Here is a 21679-nt window from a genome sequence, read left to right on the forward strand (position 1 = left end):
ATTCAATTGTCTTTATGACCCTAGAGCTTTATGTCACGAATTCTGTTGGCAGGGTACAGCCCAAGCATCTAAGGTACATTGACTCTTACCCACTTCCTCCCTCCATGTCACATGGGGCACTAGATGGCAGATATTCCTCCTCCCTTCCCTGTAGCTCCAGCCTCCGTGGAGAACTCCTTCCATGGGCTCTGTGACCTCTGTGTCCCTGACCCCCAACTCTTGCCCGTAGATCTGAGCAAGCACAAGCGTTATGAGATCCGGATGAGTGTGTACAATGCCGTGGGTGAGGGACCCTTGAGCCCACCACAAGAGGTCTTTGTTGGGGAGGCAGGTGAGTATGCCCTCATGAGTCCCAGGTACTCATCCAGGGTCCCTCCCCTCCCCTCCCCCACCACCGGCCCACCCTAAGCCACCTCTTCTTCCTAGCCTACACCCTTAAATACTCACTCACCAACCTTCATGCCCTCCAGTGCCCACGGCAGCACCACAGAACGTAGCCATCCACAGTGCCACAGCCACACAGCTAGATGTGACCTGGGAGCCACCCCCACTGGACAGCCAGAATGGAGACATCCAAGGATACAAGGTATGGGTGATCTGGCAGAGGAATGGGGTGCAGAGGGCCAAAGGGGTGGGGAGGGCTGGGTGAGCAGGAGGAAGTCCCAAGCCCTTCCTGCTCACAGCCAGGTGTTCGCCCTCAGGCTCCACTGCACACCTGTGGCCTTGCACAGCTGACAGAAATACTGTAGAGTTGTAGAATATTTACGTTCTGAGGCAGGCTGAGCTTGATCCAAAGAACTCAGACCACACCTCGGCTTATTCTGCTCTAAGGCACACAATGCCCAACTCCACCACCTCCAGCCCCACAGTCACTTCAGATTTCTGAGGAGCAGGGGCTGGGGATGTAGCTTAGTTAGTAGAGTGCTTGCTTCGAATGCACAAAGCCCCACCTTCAATCCATAGCCCTGCGTAAACCGGATGTGGTGGTTTATGCAACCCCAGCCCTCAGGAGGTAGACAGAGAAGGATTGGAGTTCAAGGTCAACCTGGACTTTATAGCAAGTTTGAGGCCAGCCTATGCTACATGAGACTCTGTCTCAAAAAAAAAAACAAAAAAACAAAAAAACAAAAAAACAAAACAACAAAAAAAAAACCTGTGGCTTCTTAGGCCCAGTTAGTGATTAGATGATCAATTTGCAAAGCACTGCTGGCAGTATTTGAAAATCTGCTCAAAGGTCATCTCTGATTCAGGATGCTGTGTTATGGTGGGGTTCATTTTGCAGCGCCCTCTAAACTCTTGCAGCTTGCTGAAGGCCTGGGAAGCTGCTACATTGTGGCCATTAATGTCCATTTTATATGGACGAGGAAACTGTAGCCCAGCTTGATGTAGTCTGGAGAGGTCACAAACTAGCAGGTGTCAGAATCCAGATGCCCATCTCAACCTTGCCAGGAAGCAGAAAATACAACCTGGTCCCGTGAGGAGGCAGTGTGGGGAGGATGCAGCCGGGGTCCAGGAGGAGGCAGAATTTAGAAGAATGAAGAGCTAACCGACCTCCCTTGTTGGCGCATGCAGTCCTTGGCTGTGATGGAAGCGTGCCTCCCTAGCCAGCATTTGGGGGAGACTGATTCCTGATATTTGGATGGTATTTCAGAAAATGGACCCCATGCAATGGCCCTGGGGACACTGGGTATGCAAACCACAGGACCCAGTGGTTTCCCTGGCCCAGCCTGTCAACCCATGAGTGACAACAAGTATGTGCCAAGGTGAAGCACTTTCTCTGTCACACAGTCTATGGAGACAGGCCACCCTGGTGTAAGGCAGAATCCAGTATAGGAAGCTTTTCCATCCAGGGTGGAGGAGGAGGAGAAAGAAGAGGGAGGGAGGCATCATGCCAAGGAAGCTCTGAAGATGGGTAATACCCCCTCAAGGCTTTGCCCAGGAATGCCAGCTGGGAAACCAAATATTGCACCCATAGCATATGGCTCTGGAGAGAAAAGAGGCGCCAGGTGGAGCCAGCCACAGTGTGGCAGTCACTAGACTGTTGAGGTTTAGAAGTTGTGAATTAGCATACAGATCCAGGAAATGTGTGGGTGCCCAGGTGCCATATAGAACACAGCGGATGTCTGCAGTTTCCAGAAAATACAGGCCATCCTGCAGGGATGGAATTGTTATGCCCTGGATGTAAGCTAATCAGTGCTGTGGCATCAGCACCCATCAGTTGGGCCTGATGTGTTCACATCAGCATCCAGGCTGTAGGTGGGGCTCAACTGGCAGAATGCTTACCTAGCATGTGTGAAATCCTGGACTCTATCCCCAGCACCATATATCCAGCTGTGAAAGTGCACACCTGTAACATCTGTATGTAACCCCTGTAACACCTGTGTGTAACACCTGTAACACCTGTAACCCCAGCACTCAGGAGGTAGAGGCAGAAACATCAGAAGTTCAATACCATCCGTTGCTACATAGCAAGTTCAAGGCCAGCCTAGGCTATATGAGTCCCTGGAGGAAGAAGAGGGGGAGGGGGTAGCACTGGTAGATTCTAACAGATGACTATGGCATGAGGGAAGAAGAGGAAACATGGACTGCTGTTCAAATCTTAAATGGTCTTTTAATAAAAAACCCAGAGCCGGGGCTGGAGAGATGGCTTAGCGGTTAAGAGCACTGGCTGTTCTTGCAGAGGTCCTGAGTTCAATTCCCAGCAACCACATGGTGGCTCACAACCATCTGTAATGAGATCTGGTGCCCTCTTCTGGCCTGCAAGCATGCATGTAGGCAGAACACTGTATACATAATAAATAAATAAATAAATAAATAAATAAATAAATAAATAAATAAATAAATAAATAAATAAATAAAAACCCAGAGCCATATATCAGGGTGAAAGCTGAAAGATCAGAGAAGCAGAACAGCCAGCCACTAGTTCTTACATCTACAAAATCCTCAGCCTAAAGAGAGTGAGTGAGTTCCTGTTTCCTCACGCCTTATATACCTTTCTCTGCCCTGTCATATTACTTCCTGGGATTAAAGGCATGTATGCTTCCTAAGCAACGGCATGAGATCTCAAGTGCTGAGATTAAAAGTGTGTGCCACCACTGCCTGACTTTTTCTCTCCTATACTGGATCAATCTCATATAGCCCACTGTGGCTTTGAACTCTGGATCTCTGCCTCCCGAGTAATAGGATTAAAGGTGTGTGCCACCACTGCCTGACCTCTATGTCTAATCTAGTGCCTGGCTCTGTCCTCTGATCCTCAGGCAAGTTTATTAGGGTACACAATATATCACCACAATGGACAGCTCCCATAGCCAGGGAGCATGAGGAAGATGGACCCTCAGTCACAGGGAAGGAAAAGGAGGAAGCTGGAGGGACCCGGAGTCTGGCTTCCTATGTGTCCATTTCAGAACATCTGCTAGCCACCAAAGGAGACTATGAAGCTGTAGCTACAAGGGGGGCTTAAGAGAAAGGCTCCACACCAGAAGTGTGCACTGGGGAGTGCTCAGCACATAGAAGGTGCTGGAGTGAAAGTGCCTGAACACATGCAAATGAGAAACCAAAGACCCAAACCTGAGCCCTGAGGGAAAAGCATGAGAGATGACTCAGAGCTCAAGGGAGAAAGTGCTTCTGTGGGGAGGAAATGCAGATTTTCAACTCGTATTGAACTGCTTCTGTGGGGAGGAAAGGTGGATTGTCAGCTCTATTGAAAGACAGCAAGTGAAGCCCAGGGAGCAGTTTTTTGGGGGGTGCTAAGAGAGAATTAGAGCCCAGCTGATTTGTGGATCTTTTTAAAAAATATATATATATTTTTTTGTACATGCAGTGTTCTATCTGCATATGTGCCTGCACACCAGAAGAGGGCATCAGATCCCATTATAGATGGTTGTGAGCCATCATGTGGTTGCTGGGAATTAAACTCAGAACCTCTAGAAGAGCAGTCAGTGCTCTTAACCTCTGAGCTACCTCTCCAGCCCTGGTTTGTGAATCTTGATTAGCTCTATCTAAGATGTCGGAGCGGGACTGGGGATGTAGCTAAATTGGACCCAAAGCCCTGGGTTCAGTCTGCAGATTCCATAAACCAGACGGGATGGTGCACACTGGAATGCTAGCACTAGGCGGCAAAGACAAGAGGATCAGAAGTTCTAGATCATCTTTGGCTACATAGTGAGTTTGAGGCCAGCCTGGGTTATGTGAGATAACATATCCGGGGGTGGGGGTGGGGAGCAGAGGAAGAGAGAGAGAGAAATGCTGGAACTAGGCCAGATAATTCAATTTAACAGGATTGGCCAACTATAGCCTATAGGCCAAATCTAGCCCACTGTCTTTGTATAAATAATGTTTTGTTGGGATATAGCCATGCCTGTATGTTTATAAGTTGCCATGGCTACTTTTGCACAAGAGGGCTCTGAACAGATCTGAATAGTTGCAACAGAGGCCAAGAGGTCTGCAAACCCTAAAGCCTTGATCAGCTAGTGTAGCTAGAGTTTTCCTGCCTGGCCCACAGTCAGGACAAATCTCTATCACCTGCCAGTCCCACAGTCGCTCAGACCCGACCAAGTAAACACAGAGACTTATACTGGTTACAAACTGTATGGCCGTGGCAGGCTTCTTGCTAACTGTTCTTACAGCTTAAATTAATCCATTTCCATTAATCTATACCTTGCCACATGGCTCGTGGCTTACCGGTATCTTCACATTCTGTTTCTCATCGTGGTGGCTGGCAGCGTCTCTCTGACTCAGCCTTCCACTTCCCAGCTTTATTCTCCTCCTTGTCCCGCCTACACTTCCTGCCTAGCCAATGGCCAATCAGTGTTTTATTTAATGACTAATCAGCAACACATTTGCCATACAGAACATCCCACAGCACTTCCCTTTTTTTTTTTTTTTCAAAAAGGAAGGTTTTAACCTTAACAAAGTAAAATTACATATAATTTGGGAATTTGGGCGTAGCTTCTCTTACTACTTCCTGCTGGAGGGGGACGCTGTATCTTATGGGGAAACAAAGAAAATTTTAGGATTATGGAATAGTCCATGAGGGTGTATCGTCTGAGCCAGTTGCCTTCAAACCATTCTGGATGTTGGATCATCTGGGCCATGGTGTCATCGGAGACCTTTCAGGGGGTCTTGGCTGGTCAAACCTGATGTATCTTACTCTGGAACAAATCCATAGCCTCTTGTTTTCTGTGGAAACAAAAGAGACTCTTTTCCAAAGCAACATATCCTTACATCCAAATTTTGAAGTCAAGGTACCTTTAAAGTATACATTTTGACATAACTCAACAGCTTTTACAATCAAATGTTTTTCTGCAGTTAAAAGTCCCAAAGACAACACAATCCAGATTCTCTGTGTAATACTCATCTTTACGTGGCTTATTTTTTATATTAATATTACTGTCTCTTTAAAGACTTTATTTTTAAAACTATGTATTTGTTTATATAACTTTATATATCACATTTTTTGTCTCTTTCAAGCCTATATATATTTTACACACACTTTAAACTATTACATCTGAATCTGTCTTATTGTGAATCTATTGCCTTAAACTGCAGCAGCTGTGGCTGCTGGCTCCGCCCACCTCAGCTTCCCAACATGGCTACGTTTACCACCAGCTCTGGGAGCTATGTGGGTCTATGCTTTTATCCAAACAGCGTGTAGTCCAGAAACCTCCCCTTTTGCTCTGCACCAGCAAAGGCTAAATCCACCACGCAGCTCAAAGTGCCACTTGCAAAGGCCCCACTCCCGCCATATGGCAGGTTGAGCTCGCATGCAAGGAACCCACCAGTAGCTCAAACCAGCAGCTGCCACTCATTTGAGAGAGACAATTAGGAACTGTTTTTAGCTCCGTTTTAGAATCCTTTTTCTCAGTTTTTAGGTGGAAACTCTTGCCACCACGTTGGACGCCATTTGTAGCTTAAGTTTTCCTGCCTGGCCCACAGTCAGGACAAATCTCTATCACCTGCCAGTCCCACAGCCCCTCAGACCCAACCAAGTAAACACAGAGACTTGTATTGGTTTCAAACTGTATGGCCATGGCAGGCTTCTTGCTAACTGTTCTTACAGCTTAAATTAATCCATTTCCATTAATCTATACCTTGCCACATGGCTCGTGGCTTACCGGTATCTTCACATTCTGTTTCTCATCGTGGTGGCTGGCAGCGTCTCTCTGACTCAGCCTTCCACTTCCCAGCTTTATTCTCCTCCTTGTCCTGCCTACACTTCCTGCCTAGCCAATGGCCAATCAGTGTTTTATTTAATGACTAATCAGCAACACATTTGCCATACAGAACATCCCACAGCAAGCTAGTCCTCTGCAGAAAAACAAAACAAAACAAAACATAGTCAGGGTGGCCTTAAAGAGAGCCAGCAGAGCCATGGGGACTCACGCCTTTAATCCCAGTGCTCAGGAGGCAGAGACAGGCAGATCTCTGTATGAGGCCAGCCTGCTCTACATAGTGAATTCTAGGCTATCCAGGGCTACATGATGAGCCTCAATTTTCAATTAATTAATTAAAAAGTGAACCACCATGCCTGTAATCCAAGTACAGATGGCAAGAGGGGCTGAGACAGGAAAATTTTAAGTTCAAAGCCAGCCAATGCTACATAGTCTCAAAAATGAATTGGTAGATGGATGGATGGATGGATGGATGGATAGACGGATGGAAAGATGGAAAGAGAGTCACTGGGCCAGGCATGGCAGTACATACCTATCATCAAGTACTGGAGTGGAAAATGGAGTTGAGGCAGGATAATTGTGAATTCAAGGCCAACTTGGGCTACCTATCAAGACTCTTACTCCAAAATAGCAGGAATGACGTTGGGGAGGTGGCTCGTTGGTTAAGGTTATTTCCTGCTTTTCTCAACACCCACAACTGCATCTGACTTCAGCACCAGGAGCTCTGACACCTCTTCCTCTGACCCTTACAGGCACCTGAACTCATGTGCACAGTCACACACGCATACACATGCACACATAATTAAAATTTTAAAATAAAATAAAAACAAGGGCTATAAATTGGTTGTGGTGATACAAATCCATAATCCCAGTGTTCTGAACGTGCAGGCAGGGAGATTAAAAGTTCAAAGTCCGGACTGGAGAGATGGCTCAGCAGTTAAGAGCACTGACTGCTCTTTCAAAGACCCGGGTTCAATTCCGAGCATCCACATGGCAGTTCACAACTGTCTGTAACTGCAAGATCTAATACCCTCACTCAGACATACATGCAGGCAAAACACCAATGCACATAAAAATAAAATAATTATTTTTTTAAAAGAAGAGTTCAAAGTCCTTCTCAACCATATAGCTAGTATAAGGCTATCCCGGGCTACATGAGACTGTATCAAAAAAGGGCCAAGAATGTGAGTGAATGGTAGACCAGCTGCTCCCCATGCACCAGGCCCTGGGGTCCATCCACAGCATTGCCTCCCTTCTCTGGGAGACACAACAGGTGTCACAATGATAGGAGGTAGCAAAGTCCCGCCTGGTTCCTTCAGCTTCCCATCTCAATGCTCTACTGGGAATGAAGTGAGAGAGAAAGGGCAGGGAGAGGGCAAGTATAGGAAACAGCTGGAGCCAGCTGCCTATTCCCACAGGCTCTTCTGTGCCTGTGGATTCAACCTGCTGAGGATCATCGATATCGGAGGGAAGTGTTGGGCCTGAACTGAACACGGAGACATTTTCCCTGTTGGTATTCCCTAGACAGTGTGCTGTGATGACTGTTTACACAGCCTTGACCTCGCGTGAGGTGTTCTGAGCAGTCTAGAGATGGTGTGAAACTCACAAGAGGACAATGTAGGTTTGTGTTGCCCTAAGTGGCAGGATTTCCCTACTTTTAAAGCAAAATACTATTCCATTGTGTGTGTACACAAGCACCACATTTGTCCACTTAACCCACTGACAAATGTTTAGAAGGGGTTTGGGGCTTTTGTTTGTTTTTGAGACAAGGTCTTATGTTAGCTCAGGCTAGTTTCAAACTAGCTACATATTGGAGGGTGACCTTGAACTTGCGACCCTCAGCTGCTACTTCTCAAGTGCTGGGTGACAGGTGTATAATAGGGTGCCTGGATTTCCTACATCTTGGCTAACTATGGCTCTTACTGCAGTGAACACAGGAGTGTAAATATCTTCTTCAAGATCCTGATTTTAATACTCTTGGATACATTCCCAGAAATGAGATTGCTGGATCATATGGTAATTCTATTTTTAATTTTCTTTGAAGAACTCCAGACTGTTTTACACAGTAGCTATGCCATTTCACATTCCCAGCAATGGCACAGGAGGCTTCTAATTTCTCTCCATAGGGATGATTATCTTTTGACACTTTGACAAGAGCCACCACAATTGGTGCCACAGGACAGGCCCTTGCAATTTGTTTTGTTTGAGACAGGGTCTTATGTAACCCAGGCTGGTCTTGAACTCATCATATAGCTGAGAATGACGTTTAACTTCTGACTGTCTTACCTCTACTATGCAAGTGCTGAGATTGCAGGCGTGTGTCATGGTGCACAGCTGGTCATTGTGGCATGGACTCTCATGTCCCCAGTGGTTAGTAATGCCGGATACCTTTCCAGGTTCCTGCTAGCGGTTTATTTGTCTTCTTTTTAGAAAGGTCCATTTGTTTTCTTGCCACAAAGCTATATGAACCCAGAAGACATCGTGTTAAGCGAAATAAGCTAAACACAGAAAAACTGGTCTACACTGATACATCAGAGTCCATGGGATGGTAATAACAAAATAGAATAGTTCAAGTCATGCAGTCAAGAAGTAGAAGGTTGTAGTGGTATTTGCTCTGTCCATGACCTTGGGCTATAGGGCCTGAAGGAGGCGGTGCTTCTTGCTGTTGTACTTGATTTCTTAAAAGGAAAGGGAGGCTGGGCGGCCGGTGGCGCACACCTTTAATCCCAACTCTGTGAGTTCAAGGCCAACCTGGTCTCCAGAGCAAGATCTAGGATAGCCAGGGCTACAGAGAAACTCTGTCTCGAAAAAAACAAAAAACAAAACAAAACAAAAAACGGAAAGGGAGAAGCGTCACGAGCCCCTTCTCCCTGCTGCCTGGTTCCTGGTGTGATCAAATCCAGGTGGATTCACTCCTGGTCAAATCAGAGGATGAGTTCAGCTATCTACTCTGTTCTGTATTTGTGAGTGTATTTCCTCAATTTACCCTAATAAATTTCCCTACTACTCCTTAAGCAGACTCCCGTGGATCTATCGCATTAAAAGGTGTTTGCCACAGTAGGGAGGGACTGGAGAGATACTGGTCAAAGGATAAACATTTTAAGCCAGGCATGGTGGTGCATACCTTTAATCCCAGCACTCAGGAGACAGGGACAGGCTGGTCTCTGTGAGTTCAAAGCTAACCAGAGCTACATAGAGAGACCCTGAGTCTAGATAGATAGATAGATAGATAGATAGATAGATAGATAGATAGATAGATGAGAAGATATGAGCATTCAGGTCTAATTAAAGCATGGTGGTGCACACCTTTAATCCCAGCCCTTAGAATGCTGAGGCAGAGGATCACTACAAGTTCCAGGCCAGGCTGGACTACATAGTAAGTTCTAGGCCTTCCTGAGTTAGAGTGAGACTATCTCAAAAAAAATCAAAAACAACCCCCACCCAAAAGAGCTTCAGGCATGTAAGTTCTTGGGTCTAACCTGCAGTACTCTAGCCATGACTAATACAACTGTAGTGTGTACCTAAAGTACACTGAGAAGCTCGCTCTTGAAGGTTCTCACTATGTAGCAAAAAAAGGTAATCGTGTGAGCCAATGGATGCCAGTCAGCTTGGTGTAAAGATATTCCACAGAGTCTGGAGATATCAAAACGTTGGGGGGCAGGGGTTTGGCTCAGCTGGTAGAGCATGCTTGATTCCCAGGGTTCAACCCCCAGCAGGCATAAAACAGGTGTGGGGGTGTACACCTATAATCCCAGCACTTAGAAGGTAGAGGCAGGAGGATCAGAGGCTCAAGGCCACATAGAAAGTTCAAGAACAGGGCTGGAGAGATGGCTCAGCAGTTAAGAGCACTGGCTATTCTTCCAGAGGTCCTGAGTTCAATTCCCAGCAACCACATGGTGGCTCACAACCATCTGTAATGAGATCTGGTGCCTTCTTCTGGTATGCAGGCATACATGCAGGCAGAATGCTGTATACATAATAAATAAATCTTTTAAAAAAAAGAAAGAAGGAAAGAAAGAAAGAAAGAAAGAAAGAAAGAAAGAAAGAAAGAAAGAAAGAAAGAAAGAAAGTTAGTTCAAGAGCATCCTGGGCTACAGAATTCCCTGCCCCCAAAAACAATGGGCTAGGGGTGTAACAATGATACAATGATGCATGCTTGCCTAGCATGCACAAAGCCCTGGCTTCTGTTCCTAGCACTATAAACAACAATAATAAATAAGAACATTAACTATATATCTTAATTGTATTAAAATTTGTCAACTATGCCTCAGAAAAGTCTTTTAAAAGGAAATGAACTAGGAATCAAAACCAGTAGATGAGAAATAGAGATCAGAGTCACTCACCGCCACCCCAGCCCCTGTCTGGATCAGGCATTTCCTCGTGTGACATAGGTCTGTTGAGCATCAACCATGTGTCAGTGTGGTTCTAGGTACCTGGGACACAAAGGAGCCAGATGGACTGGGGTTCCTGCCCCCTGGAGCCCACAGCCTGCTATATACCCACTTCCCATGAAGTAGAGTACTTTGGGTACACTACTAATCAACCATGTCACCTTGGGGACCAGGATCCAGACTCAGCCCCCTTATCCCTTCTTACTGTGTATCATCATCTAACAAAGGTCTACTGGCAGCAAGCAGGCGCCTATTCCTGTATGTCCTACACCCTGACACTGCCCTGCCCAAGCTCATGGTCTCCCCAGCAGCACCGTGTGTCTCCCTCTGGGGCCTGTCACAGGCAGGCCATAAAGGCATTGTGAAATTTGTTTCCTCTCTTGTTCATTATTTAGTAGTTTTATATTTTTATTTGTATATGTGTTTGCATGAGTTTGTGTGTACCACGTGCATTCAGGAACCCAAGGAAGCCAGAAGAGGGCTTCAAATCTTTCCAAACAGGAGTTATAGGAGGTTGTAAGCCACTAGATGGGTGCTGGGAACCGAACCTAGGTCCTCTGCAAGAGGACTAAGTGCTCTTAACCACTGAGCCCTCTTTTCTGCCCCTTATTTCCTCTTTGAATGCCCTTTCGTAACCTCATGTTTTTGCTCACATCTCATTATTTCCTCTCTTGGTCCATTGACTGGAGAATTCCAGACCATCTTCCACAGGAGAGGGATGTAGCCCAACTGTAAAGTGCCTGACAACAGTTCACTGTGCCTGGTAATACACAGGCGTGACACAGTATACATGACGCTTGGGCTCAATCTTCCACAGAGGGAGAAAGAAATCAAAGACAGTCTTCCAGACTCACTGCCCCCTCTTTCTGCCATCTATCCTCTTTTCCAAACCTCACTCCAAGTAGGTTCTCATCCTCACCATCCCTCCAAACCTCACCCTGCTAAGACTGCTGATAAATATGCCCTGTTCTTCAACCCGCCACAGGCTTCACCCTTCCTGTCTCTGCAGCACTGTGCCTTGAAAGTTGAGCCACGGCATTTTCTTGCCCATTTCTCCTCACACTGCTCACCACCCCTCCTCAATCTCCTTTGCCGTTCCGGCTCCCCCTGCATTTCAGCACAGAGGTCCCAGCAATCCGTCTATTCCTCTTCTCTGGCTAGAAGAATCCAGCGGTTCTCTGGGTGTGCTCACCAAACTGTTGGTGCTCAGGGAGTGTGAAGATCCATAAAGCTAGCCTTGAGCTTCCCAAACTCTGACTCCAGCAGAAGCTGTGTGGCTGCTGTTCTGTCAATGGATGAGTGAGTGGATGAGTGATTTTATGAATGAAGACCTCAACTCCCCATATAAAAATAATCAAAACAGAGGCAAGGTTGTAGAAAAGCAAGGCTTTCGTCGTAACAATATGTCCTAACTGCCGTTTGCACATGCTGGGGGTGGACACTTTTATTAGCTCTTTCTCACTTTTATTAGTATAGAGAAAATGAAAGGCCCATAGCATACAGAAACCTCTTTGGCCAGCAGGTGGCACCAAATGATTTCTAATCTTGTGCAAGGTTTGGGACTCCAGGCTTTATGGAGGGTCCCAACTCAACATTTGTAATGTAGTTTGAGAATCTTCTCTGTATATTTAAAGGCACCAATCTATGCTGATTACAGAATGCCTGGAGGCTCCATTGGGAGCTCCTGATGCATCGAGGGCCTAAAATCTTCCAGGAGCATGCAATACCTTTAGAAGCTGACCGATTCCCCCCAGGGAAGCGCTGGCCCCTCTTCTTCTGTCCTTACAGCCTGCAGCTCTCATAGTCACCCTGGAAAATGGGTGTCCTTAACCCCTCTGGAGCTGAGAGAAACCATGCCTGACCAAGTCACATGGCTAGCAAATGGTGCCATCAGAATTCGGCCATGAACCAAATGCCAACTTAGTCCAGCCTTCCCCTGCATCAGACTTTGCCAACTGGCGTATCCACATGTATCAGAATTGGATTGTACACATTCACCACCATCCACCACACAACTGTAGTGTGTGTGTGTGTGTGTGTGTGTGTGTGTGAGAGAGAGAGAGAGAGAGAGAGAGAGAGAGAGAGAGAGAGAGAGAGAGAGCACATGCACATGATCAGAGATCTTAGCAGCCTACAGCTGCTAATGTGGCAGGTGGGTCAGGACTGAGGCTCTCTGCTCCTCACCAATCCCTGGCATTCCCAGGCACTTGTGCCCCACACATGGAGCAGAGGCCCTGTTTGCTTTCACCTCCCCAGCTCAGGTTCATGAGTGACAGATTCCTGTTCTAATGTTGACATGTACCAACCACAGTGAACCAAGATACACGGGGTATGAGCTTACAGTCTAGCAGAGGATTGGTTTTGGCTATCAAAAGGAAAGTTCTGGAACCTTTCTCAAATAGCTCTTAGCTACTTCCTGGTTGAAAGCAAAGGTGCCTTTGAACTCCGAGATGGGCAGAGGCAGAGGGGAACCCTAATGTCTTCTTCCCTCTCACTCCCACAATCATTGGTTCCCACAGATTTATTTCTGGGAAGTCCAGCGGAGGAACCTCACGGAGAGGGTGAAGACACTTTTCCTGGCAGAGAACAGCGTGAAACTCAAGAACCTGACTGGCTACACAGCCTACATGGTCAGCGTAGCAGCCTTCAACGCTGCAGGAGATGGGCCACGGAGCACCCCCACCCGAGGCCAGACTCAGCAAGCAGGTAGGGAGACGTCTTGGGGAGGTCAGTTTGTGGGGACAAGAGAGGACCACACCTGTATCAGAGCTGTCTCGTGCAGTCAGAAAGCTGGGTTTGGTACCCAGGCCCCACTTCCAAATGTCCTGCAGAGAGAGAACCCAGCTTGCAAAGAAGCCTCTAGATATGAGTCCAGAATAAAAAAAGAACCTCTCACCACGAACCTTGAGAACGCCCTCAGATCTCACCTCGCCTGTTCTGCCCCCCTTGTCTCAGCTTTGGGACTAGCCTCGGCTCCCACTCCCTTCCTGGCTTTCTCTTTCCTTTTGTCTTCTTGCCTTTGTTCATCCCACCAATGTTTATTATCCTCTATGAGCCCACACTTCTGTTTCACGCTGGTGATGCAACACTAAGAGAAAAAACAACAACAATAAGTCTGCGTCCTAGTGAGGGCCGCGGATCATAAATAAGCACAGCTGAGCTGGCTGAGACGGTGCTGAGGATGGGTGATGGAGGGGAGCGGTGTGGTGGGGAGCTCTGGACAGGCCCGCCCACAAAGGCCTGGCCAAGATGGCTGCGTCCAAACTGGGATGTGAGTGAGAGGAGACCCGCCATGGGAAGTCCTGGAGACAGAGCAGGAAGCCAGGTTCCTGTGAGAGGGACCAGCAGGTGCAGAGGCTTGGGGGCTGGAGGGGATTAGAGGAACAGAACCGGGTGCTGATAGGGAAGTGGGGTTGAGTTTCTAAGGGTCCGGAGGATGGGGTTTGTATTAGGTGTAATAGGAAGACATGGGAGGGTCTGAGCTGTTGAGAATTAGATCTTTTTGTTTGGAAACACTGGCTCTGCCTTCTGGGCTGAGAGACTGGGGGGAAAAGAGGAGAGAGGCAGAGAGACCAGATGGGGACTAGACATAAGACAGGATGGAGGAAGGAGAGAGGGTGCTGATGCTCTCGTCCTGAGGTGTCCAAAACCACTTCTGGTTAGTGTCACACTGGTTCCCCCATAAGTCCCAGGGGCGAGCAGATCAGTGCCACTTCTTTTCACAATGGGCAAACATCACCCCAGAAAACATGCTTTTTTCTCAGGTTCCCCTGGTAAGTCACAGGGCAAAGGACAGCTGCTGGAACCAAGGACAGCCAAGGGGAGTCAGGGGGTTTTATTTGTCTGTTTGCAATGTGGAGTTGAATAGGCAGCCCTCCGAATCCAGGAGTTCCGGATCTGCAGATTCAACCAACCAAGAAAGGAAAATATTTCCCAAAATTGCTTCTGCCTGGGCGTGGTGGCCCAGACCTGTAATCTGAGCACTGAGAGGTGAAGCCAGAGGATCAAGAGCTCAAAGTCAGGGCTGGCGAGATGGCTCAGCAGTTGAGAGCACTGGCTGCTCCTCCAGGAGACCAAGTTCAGTTTCCAGCGCCCACATCGGGTGTCTCACAACCACCTTATAGCCTCAATCCAGGGATCCTATGCCTTTTTCTGACCTCTATGGGCCCCTGTGCTCATGTGACATACACACAGACACATATACGCATAAATGAAAATAAAAAATAAACCTTTAAAATGAGATTTTACAGATCAGAATCGCCACCAGCTACACAGCAAGTTCAAGGCCTCCCTGAGCTACGTGAGAACATCTTAAAAAGCAAACAAAAAAAAAAATGTGTCTATACTGAACATGTACAGACAACACCAAATAACAACTATTTAGCAACATTGCATAGTATCAAGACTCATAAGTAACCTGGAGATAAGTTAAAGTATATGAAAAGGGCTAGTATATCTCTGTGGTTATAGCACTTGCCTAGCCTAAGAGACGCCCTGGCTTTAATTGCCAACACCACAAAAAGGGAGAGATACACAGAAGATAGTATGTCACTTATATGCCAAAGTGACACCATTTTATATACAACAGGCATCCTCAGATTTTTGTTAGAACCAATTGCCTATGGATACAGAAGGCAAAAGGACAGCCTTCTGCCCTAGCCACCGGAAAGCAGCTTTTTCCGGCCTGATGCATCCCTTAAGGAGCTGTAGAAAACAAGCTACCAAAGACAGTTCCTAACCTGGATCCTCTCCAGGGGAGCCTTTCCCTCTACTGGCTCTCCCGGGTCAGCCAGAGGCTGAGCTTGGGTGTGCTAGCCTGCATCTGTCTGCCTGCCTGTCTCGACGACGATGCTCCATCAGTGTCACTGGTCGGATATGAGCCCCTGGGAGCCTAGAAGCTTCCGGCGCTGTAGCAGTAGGACAGAATGTCCTGTCCCACGTCCTTCTACCCCCAAGTGTGTTGGGGGAGGAGGGCAGGAAGGGCCCTGAGTTCACCTCCCTCCTTCAAAGACAGCAGGGGAGATGGAGCAGGAAGCTGTCAAGATTAGTTCTGGCTTGGTGGGAGGTAGCCCTGGACAATAATAGCTGGCCATGCACCCGACCACCTCTGGATGCTGTGAGGGAGGAAATGCTTTCTGTCTTGCCCCTTTGCCTCTCGCCTCGTCCGCCCCCCTCCCCGCCCCCGCCACTGCCACACACCAGAATCTTCCATCTCCTGTTTTCAGAGTTACCCCCCAGGGGTCTCAGTACAAGAAAACATCTCTTGCAGAGGATCTGACTGTCCTTGGCCTGGCTCCTCCTGACAGCGTGATGTCTCTATGACAAGCCTTGCAGCCCGGGGATGAAAGGAAGAGCATGCCTCCGGAGGAGTTCTGACATCTTGTTTAGCACCCACTCAGAGGCAGAGACACCCCCACTTTCTCTAGCAGGAGAGCTGAAAGACACACCCCATGGTGCCAGGAAATGGTCTTGCCCCACAGTGACCCTTGGGGATGCAGTGGCTGCTCCCATGCTACTCGCCAGGGCTCAGGGCCACATAGGAGAGAGTCCAGCTTCTCCATCTGTAAGGAGGGCTTTTCTCCCAGTGCCAGGGCCTCTGATGCTAAACAACTGAGTGCTAATGACGTCAAGGGAGGAAGAGAGAGGGTTCAGGGGCCTCAAGTGACCCTTCCCGTCTTCTTTTGGTGCCTAGCCTCACTCTCTCTTTTTTCTGGGCACAGACCCAAACTCTCCTGGTAGTTGCTTGGAGCCCAACCTGAGGCTTTGAACTTCCACAGAAAGAGGAAAAACACAAACCCTTGGCTGTCTCTCCACAGCCCCCAGCGCCCCAGGCTCCGTCAAGTTCAGCGAGCTGACCACGACCTCAGTGAATGTGTCCTGGGAAGCCCCACAGTTCCCCAACGGGCCTCTGGAGGGCTACAGGCTGGTGTATGAGCCCTGCACCCCAGTGGATGGTGAGTGGGGATCTCCCACACGGCCTGAACTCAACCCCTATCAAGGACTGGTTTGCCTTGAAACTGCATCATGATCACCACTCGGCAGTTAGATGTGATGAGAGTCTTCCCGCCTTATAAATGGGGAGGCTGAGGCTTGACCCAGGAAAGGGGCGGTTCCCAGACAAAAGCCTCTGAGGGTAAAGTCAAAACAGCAACATAAGGCTGCCACCTCCTGTGTGGGTAGGGGACGGCTAACACAGTCTTCCTGTTCCATAAACTGAATTGGGAAAAGAGGGAGGGAATCCAGGCAAAATATAGTTGCCCCAAGATGGGACAGGACCCCGGAAGAGAAGTCCTCTGATGTTCTTCTCATACTCTCCTGGCCCCCTTCCAAACATCCGAGTTCTCAGCATACCCCCTTTGGAGGGTCAGGGACCCCTTTAGAAATCTAGTCAAAGCCTGGGGCGCTTCCCCCGAGAGGATGTGTGAGAGTGAGCGGTCACTCAGCCCTGCTCTGCAAGTGACTGTCCTAGCCCAGGACATCTGCACTGTCTTCAGACCGTTCCCTCTCAACCACTGCCCTTCCCAGTCCCCAAACAAGACCGTGGGCTCTCAGGGCGGTTAGACTGACAGCCCTGGCAGCTGGCATCCGGTACCTGCCAGCTTTCTCACATAGTATAGCCCAATGCCAGCTGGTAGGAATGAGGCAGGGCTGAGCAGAAGTCCCCAGAAGTCACTGATTTATTCTGCACAGCTATCTTAAAAGAACAAGGGACTTACAAGAGAGAAGGGGACTAGGCTCCTCAATGCCTGGGTCTGCTTACAGCAAGGCATAGGGATGGGACTGCCCTAGAAGTGACACCCCGGTGACAGGAAGTGACCACTTCTGTGGTCACCTCCCCCTCACTCTCACCCCCTCCCTCCTCCCAGCACTGGAGCCTGGCAAGAACAAGGGGCGGAGCCTGGGAACATCAGGATGCAGGCAGTTCTGGGTCAGTGGTGGGAACAATGGCCCTCAGTCTTTCTGCCACCACCTGGGTGCCAGCAGCCTGTCCTGCAGAGCAGAGCTGTCAGACCAAGGGGGAGGCAGGTCCTGGGAAGAAGTGCGGTCAGGAGCAGGGCTAGGTCAGAGGTCAAGAAGACAAAATGCAGGGAACCTAGACAGGCTCCTGTCCCAGTGGCTTCTACCTGGCCTATCGGGAGACCTCCCACCAAGAAATGGAGTACTTGGCCTCTTGTGATCTTATTCCATCATAGACCACATGGCTAAATTCCATGTCCCTATAGGTTCCTACCTAGTAAAGGGTTTGCTCAGTACTGTCCAAAGTACTCGTTCAATAAATAAATAGGGGTTAGAGGTGTGGCTCCATTGGTAGAGTGCTTGCCTGGCATGCGCAAAGCCCTGGGTTCCATTCACAGCACCACATAGACCAGCCGTGGTGGCTCATGCCTATAATTTCAGCACTCAGGAGGTGGAGTCAGCAAGATCGGGAGTTCAGGGTCATCCTTAGCTATATAGCAAGTATGAGATGAGTTTGCACTACTAGAGACTACTGTCTCAAAAATAAATAGGGCCAACCTGGCAGTGGTGGCGCACGCCTTTAATCCCAGCACTCAGGAGGCAGAGGCAGGAGGATCTCTGTGAGTTCAAAGCCAGCCTGGTCTACAATGTAAGTTCCAGGATAGATAGATAGATAGATAGATAGATAGATAGATAGATAGATAGATAGATAGATAGATAGATAGATAGATAAAATAGGGCCTAGAGATATGGTTTAGAAGTTTAGGATACTATCTGCTGTTCCAGAGAACCACATCCCAAGCACCCACATGGCAGCTCACAACCGTCTGTAACTCCAGTTTCAGGGAATTCAGTGCCCTCTTTTGGCCTCCTCAGACACCAGGCATGCAAGTGGTATGCAGACATACATGCAGGCAAAACATTCATACACGTAAGATTAAAAAAATGTATAAATTAAATAAAGTACCTACTATGTGTCCGGTGCTCTTTCCCTGTATCTAAAACTCCATATCCCTGTTGGGGATGCTCCTGACACTCCAGCTGAGTGGACAAATAAAGTGGAGGCAGCTGGAGACATATCTGAAGCCACTAGGGCCAGCTCAAGGGTGCAAAGCCTGTCCTCTGTGTGGTGGCACCCTACACAAGGAATCCTGGTCCTGACTCAGGGAGACTTTGGGATGGGAAGCACAGAGCACACAGTACCACCCTGTGAAAGCCCCCGTCCCGCCCCTGACTGCCATGACCCAAGGTGCTGAAGCATCCCTACTTCTGCCCTAAAAGCCAACTAGTACAGATGATGGGGCTCCTGAAGCTAGGCTCTCAATGGCCAACAGCAAAGAGGAGCACAGGGCTAGGACTGGGGCTGGGGCTGGCATCGGGGCTGGGGGAGGGGCTAGAGTAGTCACGAGGTGCCATCCAGCTCCACTTCCAGGGGTGGTTTCTTCACAGAACTTTCCCATGAGGGTGCCTGGATTTCAAGTTCTATGGGATGTCGGGGTGGGCTGATGTGGGGCACAGCGGTGAGACAGGATGGAGATTTTGTGGCTGTTCTGGGTTGGACAGCCAGGACATAGCTCTCCTCCTGGTACTTTAACCATGGAGCCCTGTTTTTCTGAGCTCACGTACAGAGCCCTGCTCCTGACACAGCATTAGCAGCACGTGGGCTGGAGTGACAGACAGCTCAGCTGGTTTCAGGGGCTAGAGGCCACCACTGTCACCTCTCCCCAGTAGGTGCCAGTGGCCTTGGTGGCCCTCTTCCCACCAGCCGCTGCAGCCCCTGCTCACAGCCCTTCCCCCACAGGGGTCAGCAAGATTGTGACAGTGGACGTGAAGGGGAACAGCCCACTGTGGCTGAAGGTGAAGGACCTGGCTGAGGGCATGACCTATCGTTTCCGCATCAAAGCCAAGACCTTCACCTACGGGCCTGAGATCGAAGCCAACATCACCACAGGCCCTGGAGAAGGTAGGAGAGACGCCACACTCACTGCCCTATGCACCGCATCCTCAGCCCTCCAAGTAGGAGGGGACCCCAGGGGGTCCAGAGCTGGACAGGAAGACAGTGGGAAGCACAGAGCTTACTCTTCTACCTCCTGTCCCCGCCCCTCCTTCTCCCCCCCCCTCCCTTTTTCTCCCTTCTCCTGGCTCCTCCTTCCTCCTTGTCCCTCCTCCTCTCAACTCCACTCTCCTCCCCCATCCTGGGCTTGGTTATTAGCATCTAAATCCTCGGGCTATTCCAGTCCCGAGCCAGGAGTGACCCAGACCCTCTCATCACACAGGCCCGTACACACAGCCCAGGCTGCCACACAGCCTCAGCCTGGCTAGAGAGCCCAGGTTGGCCTGGTACTTACGGTCCTTCTGCTGGGTCGCCCAAGTGCTGGGTTTATGAGAGTGAGCCGCCACACCCACCCTGCTTTCCATGCGTTCCTTCTCTCCTTCCTCTCTAACCCTCAGCCTCTGTCACCTCAGGCCCTGTCACCTCTGCCCAGGAAGGATGTGGCCTGGCAGGTGTCCAAGCCTCCCGGCTGGCCAGAACCACCTCCCCATGCCTCCCCCTCCCCCCCACCCCAGCAGCGGCTCCCAGAGCAGGGTACAGAAGAATTTCCCTCCGCTTTTGTCCAAATGCACGCTCCCTGTGGCCATCTCCTCTAGTCGCAAGAACCCCTGGAGGCAATGATGACATTGGCACTTCATTGGCACCTCTGATGGGCAGGCAACCTCCTCACAGTCAGGCCTGCCTTCCCCAAGACTCAAGACCCCCTTTCCAAGCGGCTTTTACACACAGAAGCCCACTTTGTATTTCCACATCAGTGCCCAACCCTTGGCTCCTTCCCTGATCATCTCTTTCACTTCCCCTGGTCTCTGTCACTTCCCACCTCCCACCCAGGACCCTGGGGCAGGCAGGGTTGAGTCTCCACAGGCCCTGTCTTGGGTTCAGGTTTTCCCCGTTCTAAACATGAGAACCACCTCCCAAGCAACCCTGCTGTCCCCACCCCTATCTTTGAGGAAGCCCAGGCTGCCCAACTTCCTTCAGAAAGCCACCCACCTCCTTCCCCTCCCTGCCCCACAGCCAGCAGCACACAATGATCTTTCTCTGGAGACCAGGTGAGTCTGGGCCCTGGAAAAACAAGGCTGAAGAGCCCTTGTCCACTTGCCCTCTACCCGCTAGTGGCTCGTCACCCCTTGGTGGCCCTCCCTGTCACATTCTACTCCCCGGGTCTCACTCAGAAAGTGATTTGCAGGAATATGGAAGGCTGCTGTCCCAGCTGCCCCAGCTCAGCTCCTCACCTGAAGCTTCCTGGGACATAAAAGCCAGAAGAGAGCTGGCAAATAAAGGGAAGGCCTCTCCGTACCTCAAGGACAGGAACAGGCCACCCGAGAAGAGCCATTGTAGGGTTTAAAGAGTTCCAGCTTGGAGTTAGCGGTGCAGGATGGGGAAGATATTGGACAGGAAGTGGGGAGGGGTAGAGGGTACAGAAAAGAAAATGAACCTCACTCAGCTAGTGTGGGGGAGAAGGGACCTATGAGGGACAGCACCCAGGCCAGCCGTTTTTGGCTTAGCAGAAAAGCCAGTGGCCACCCGTCCCTCAGCCCTGTCCTATACAGAGTGAAAAGCAAGGACTCTGAAGGCCACCCCAGCCTGAACCCCACTTTCAGGTCATGTCCCCCCTCCATGGGCTGCAGGCAGGATGCTCCTTAGAAAATGAGGTCCTCCAAAACTGTGCCTGCTGTCAGGACTGGATATAGAGACCTGGCAATGGAATATCCCGCTGTGGGAGGAGTCTCTGGCCTCCTGTCTGAGTTGAGCAGCTCTCCTGGGCCCCAGAGGGCTTCAGTGAGATGTTGGACCCATGCTCTCTTCCCATTGGGAAGCCAGAGGCCCCTAGCCTGCCCTCATACACACAGTGCTGCCTCAAGGGACTAGGAGCATGCTGGGCTCTAGGGATGGTGAACTCCACGTCTAGTGGGAAACAGGCTTGGTGGGGACCACACATGGTAGAAGGTGCCAGATTCGTACTGGCACACTCCCAGTGAGGTGTTTGGGATGCTGTATAGACAGATACCCAGTCCTGTGTCAACACCACCTGTCTCCTGTATCCTATTCTACCTTCCCCCTCCAGTATCTCAGTATGCTAGACACATCTTCTTCCAAGTTCTCTTTAG

At 49.5% G+C, this 21679-nt stretch overlaps 1 protein-coding gene and 1 long non-coding RNA gene across 2 annotated transcripts in view; one reads left to right on the top strand and one right to left on the bottom strand.

Moving 5' to 3' along the window:
• Positions 1 to 21679, top strand: part of Sdk2 (sidekick cell adhesion molecule 2) — a 285293-nt gene that overhangs the window by 242673 nt on the left and 20941 nt on the right. Inside the window, 5 exon segments of the mRNA XM_052759781.1 lie at positions 230 to 331; positions 471 to 586; positions 13081 to 13267; positions 16378 to 16515; positions 19320 to 19481. Coding sequence (XP_052615741.1) covers positions 230 to 331; positions 471 to 586; positions 13081 to 13267; positions 16378 to 16515; positions 19320 to 19481 — 705 coding nt within the window.
• Positions 2876 to 13074, bottom strand: LOC128123409 (uncharacterized). The gene is made up of 2 exons (XR_008222662.1): positions 10514 to 13074; positions 2876 to 8629 (listed from the first exon to the last, which is right to left on the bottom strand). It is a non-coding gene; the product is annotated as an uncharacterized LOC128123409 (long non-coding RNA).

This window comes from Peromyscus californicus, unplaced genomic scaffold (assembly GCF_007827085.1).
Source record: "Peromyscus californicus insignis strain IS unplaced genomic scaffold, ASM782708v3 Scaffold_3__1_contigs__length_106647218, whole genome shotgun sequence".
NCBI classification, from domain to species: domain Eukaryota; kingdom Metazoa; phylum Chordata; class Mammalia; order Rodentia; family Cricetidae; genus Peromyscus; species Peromyscus californicus.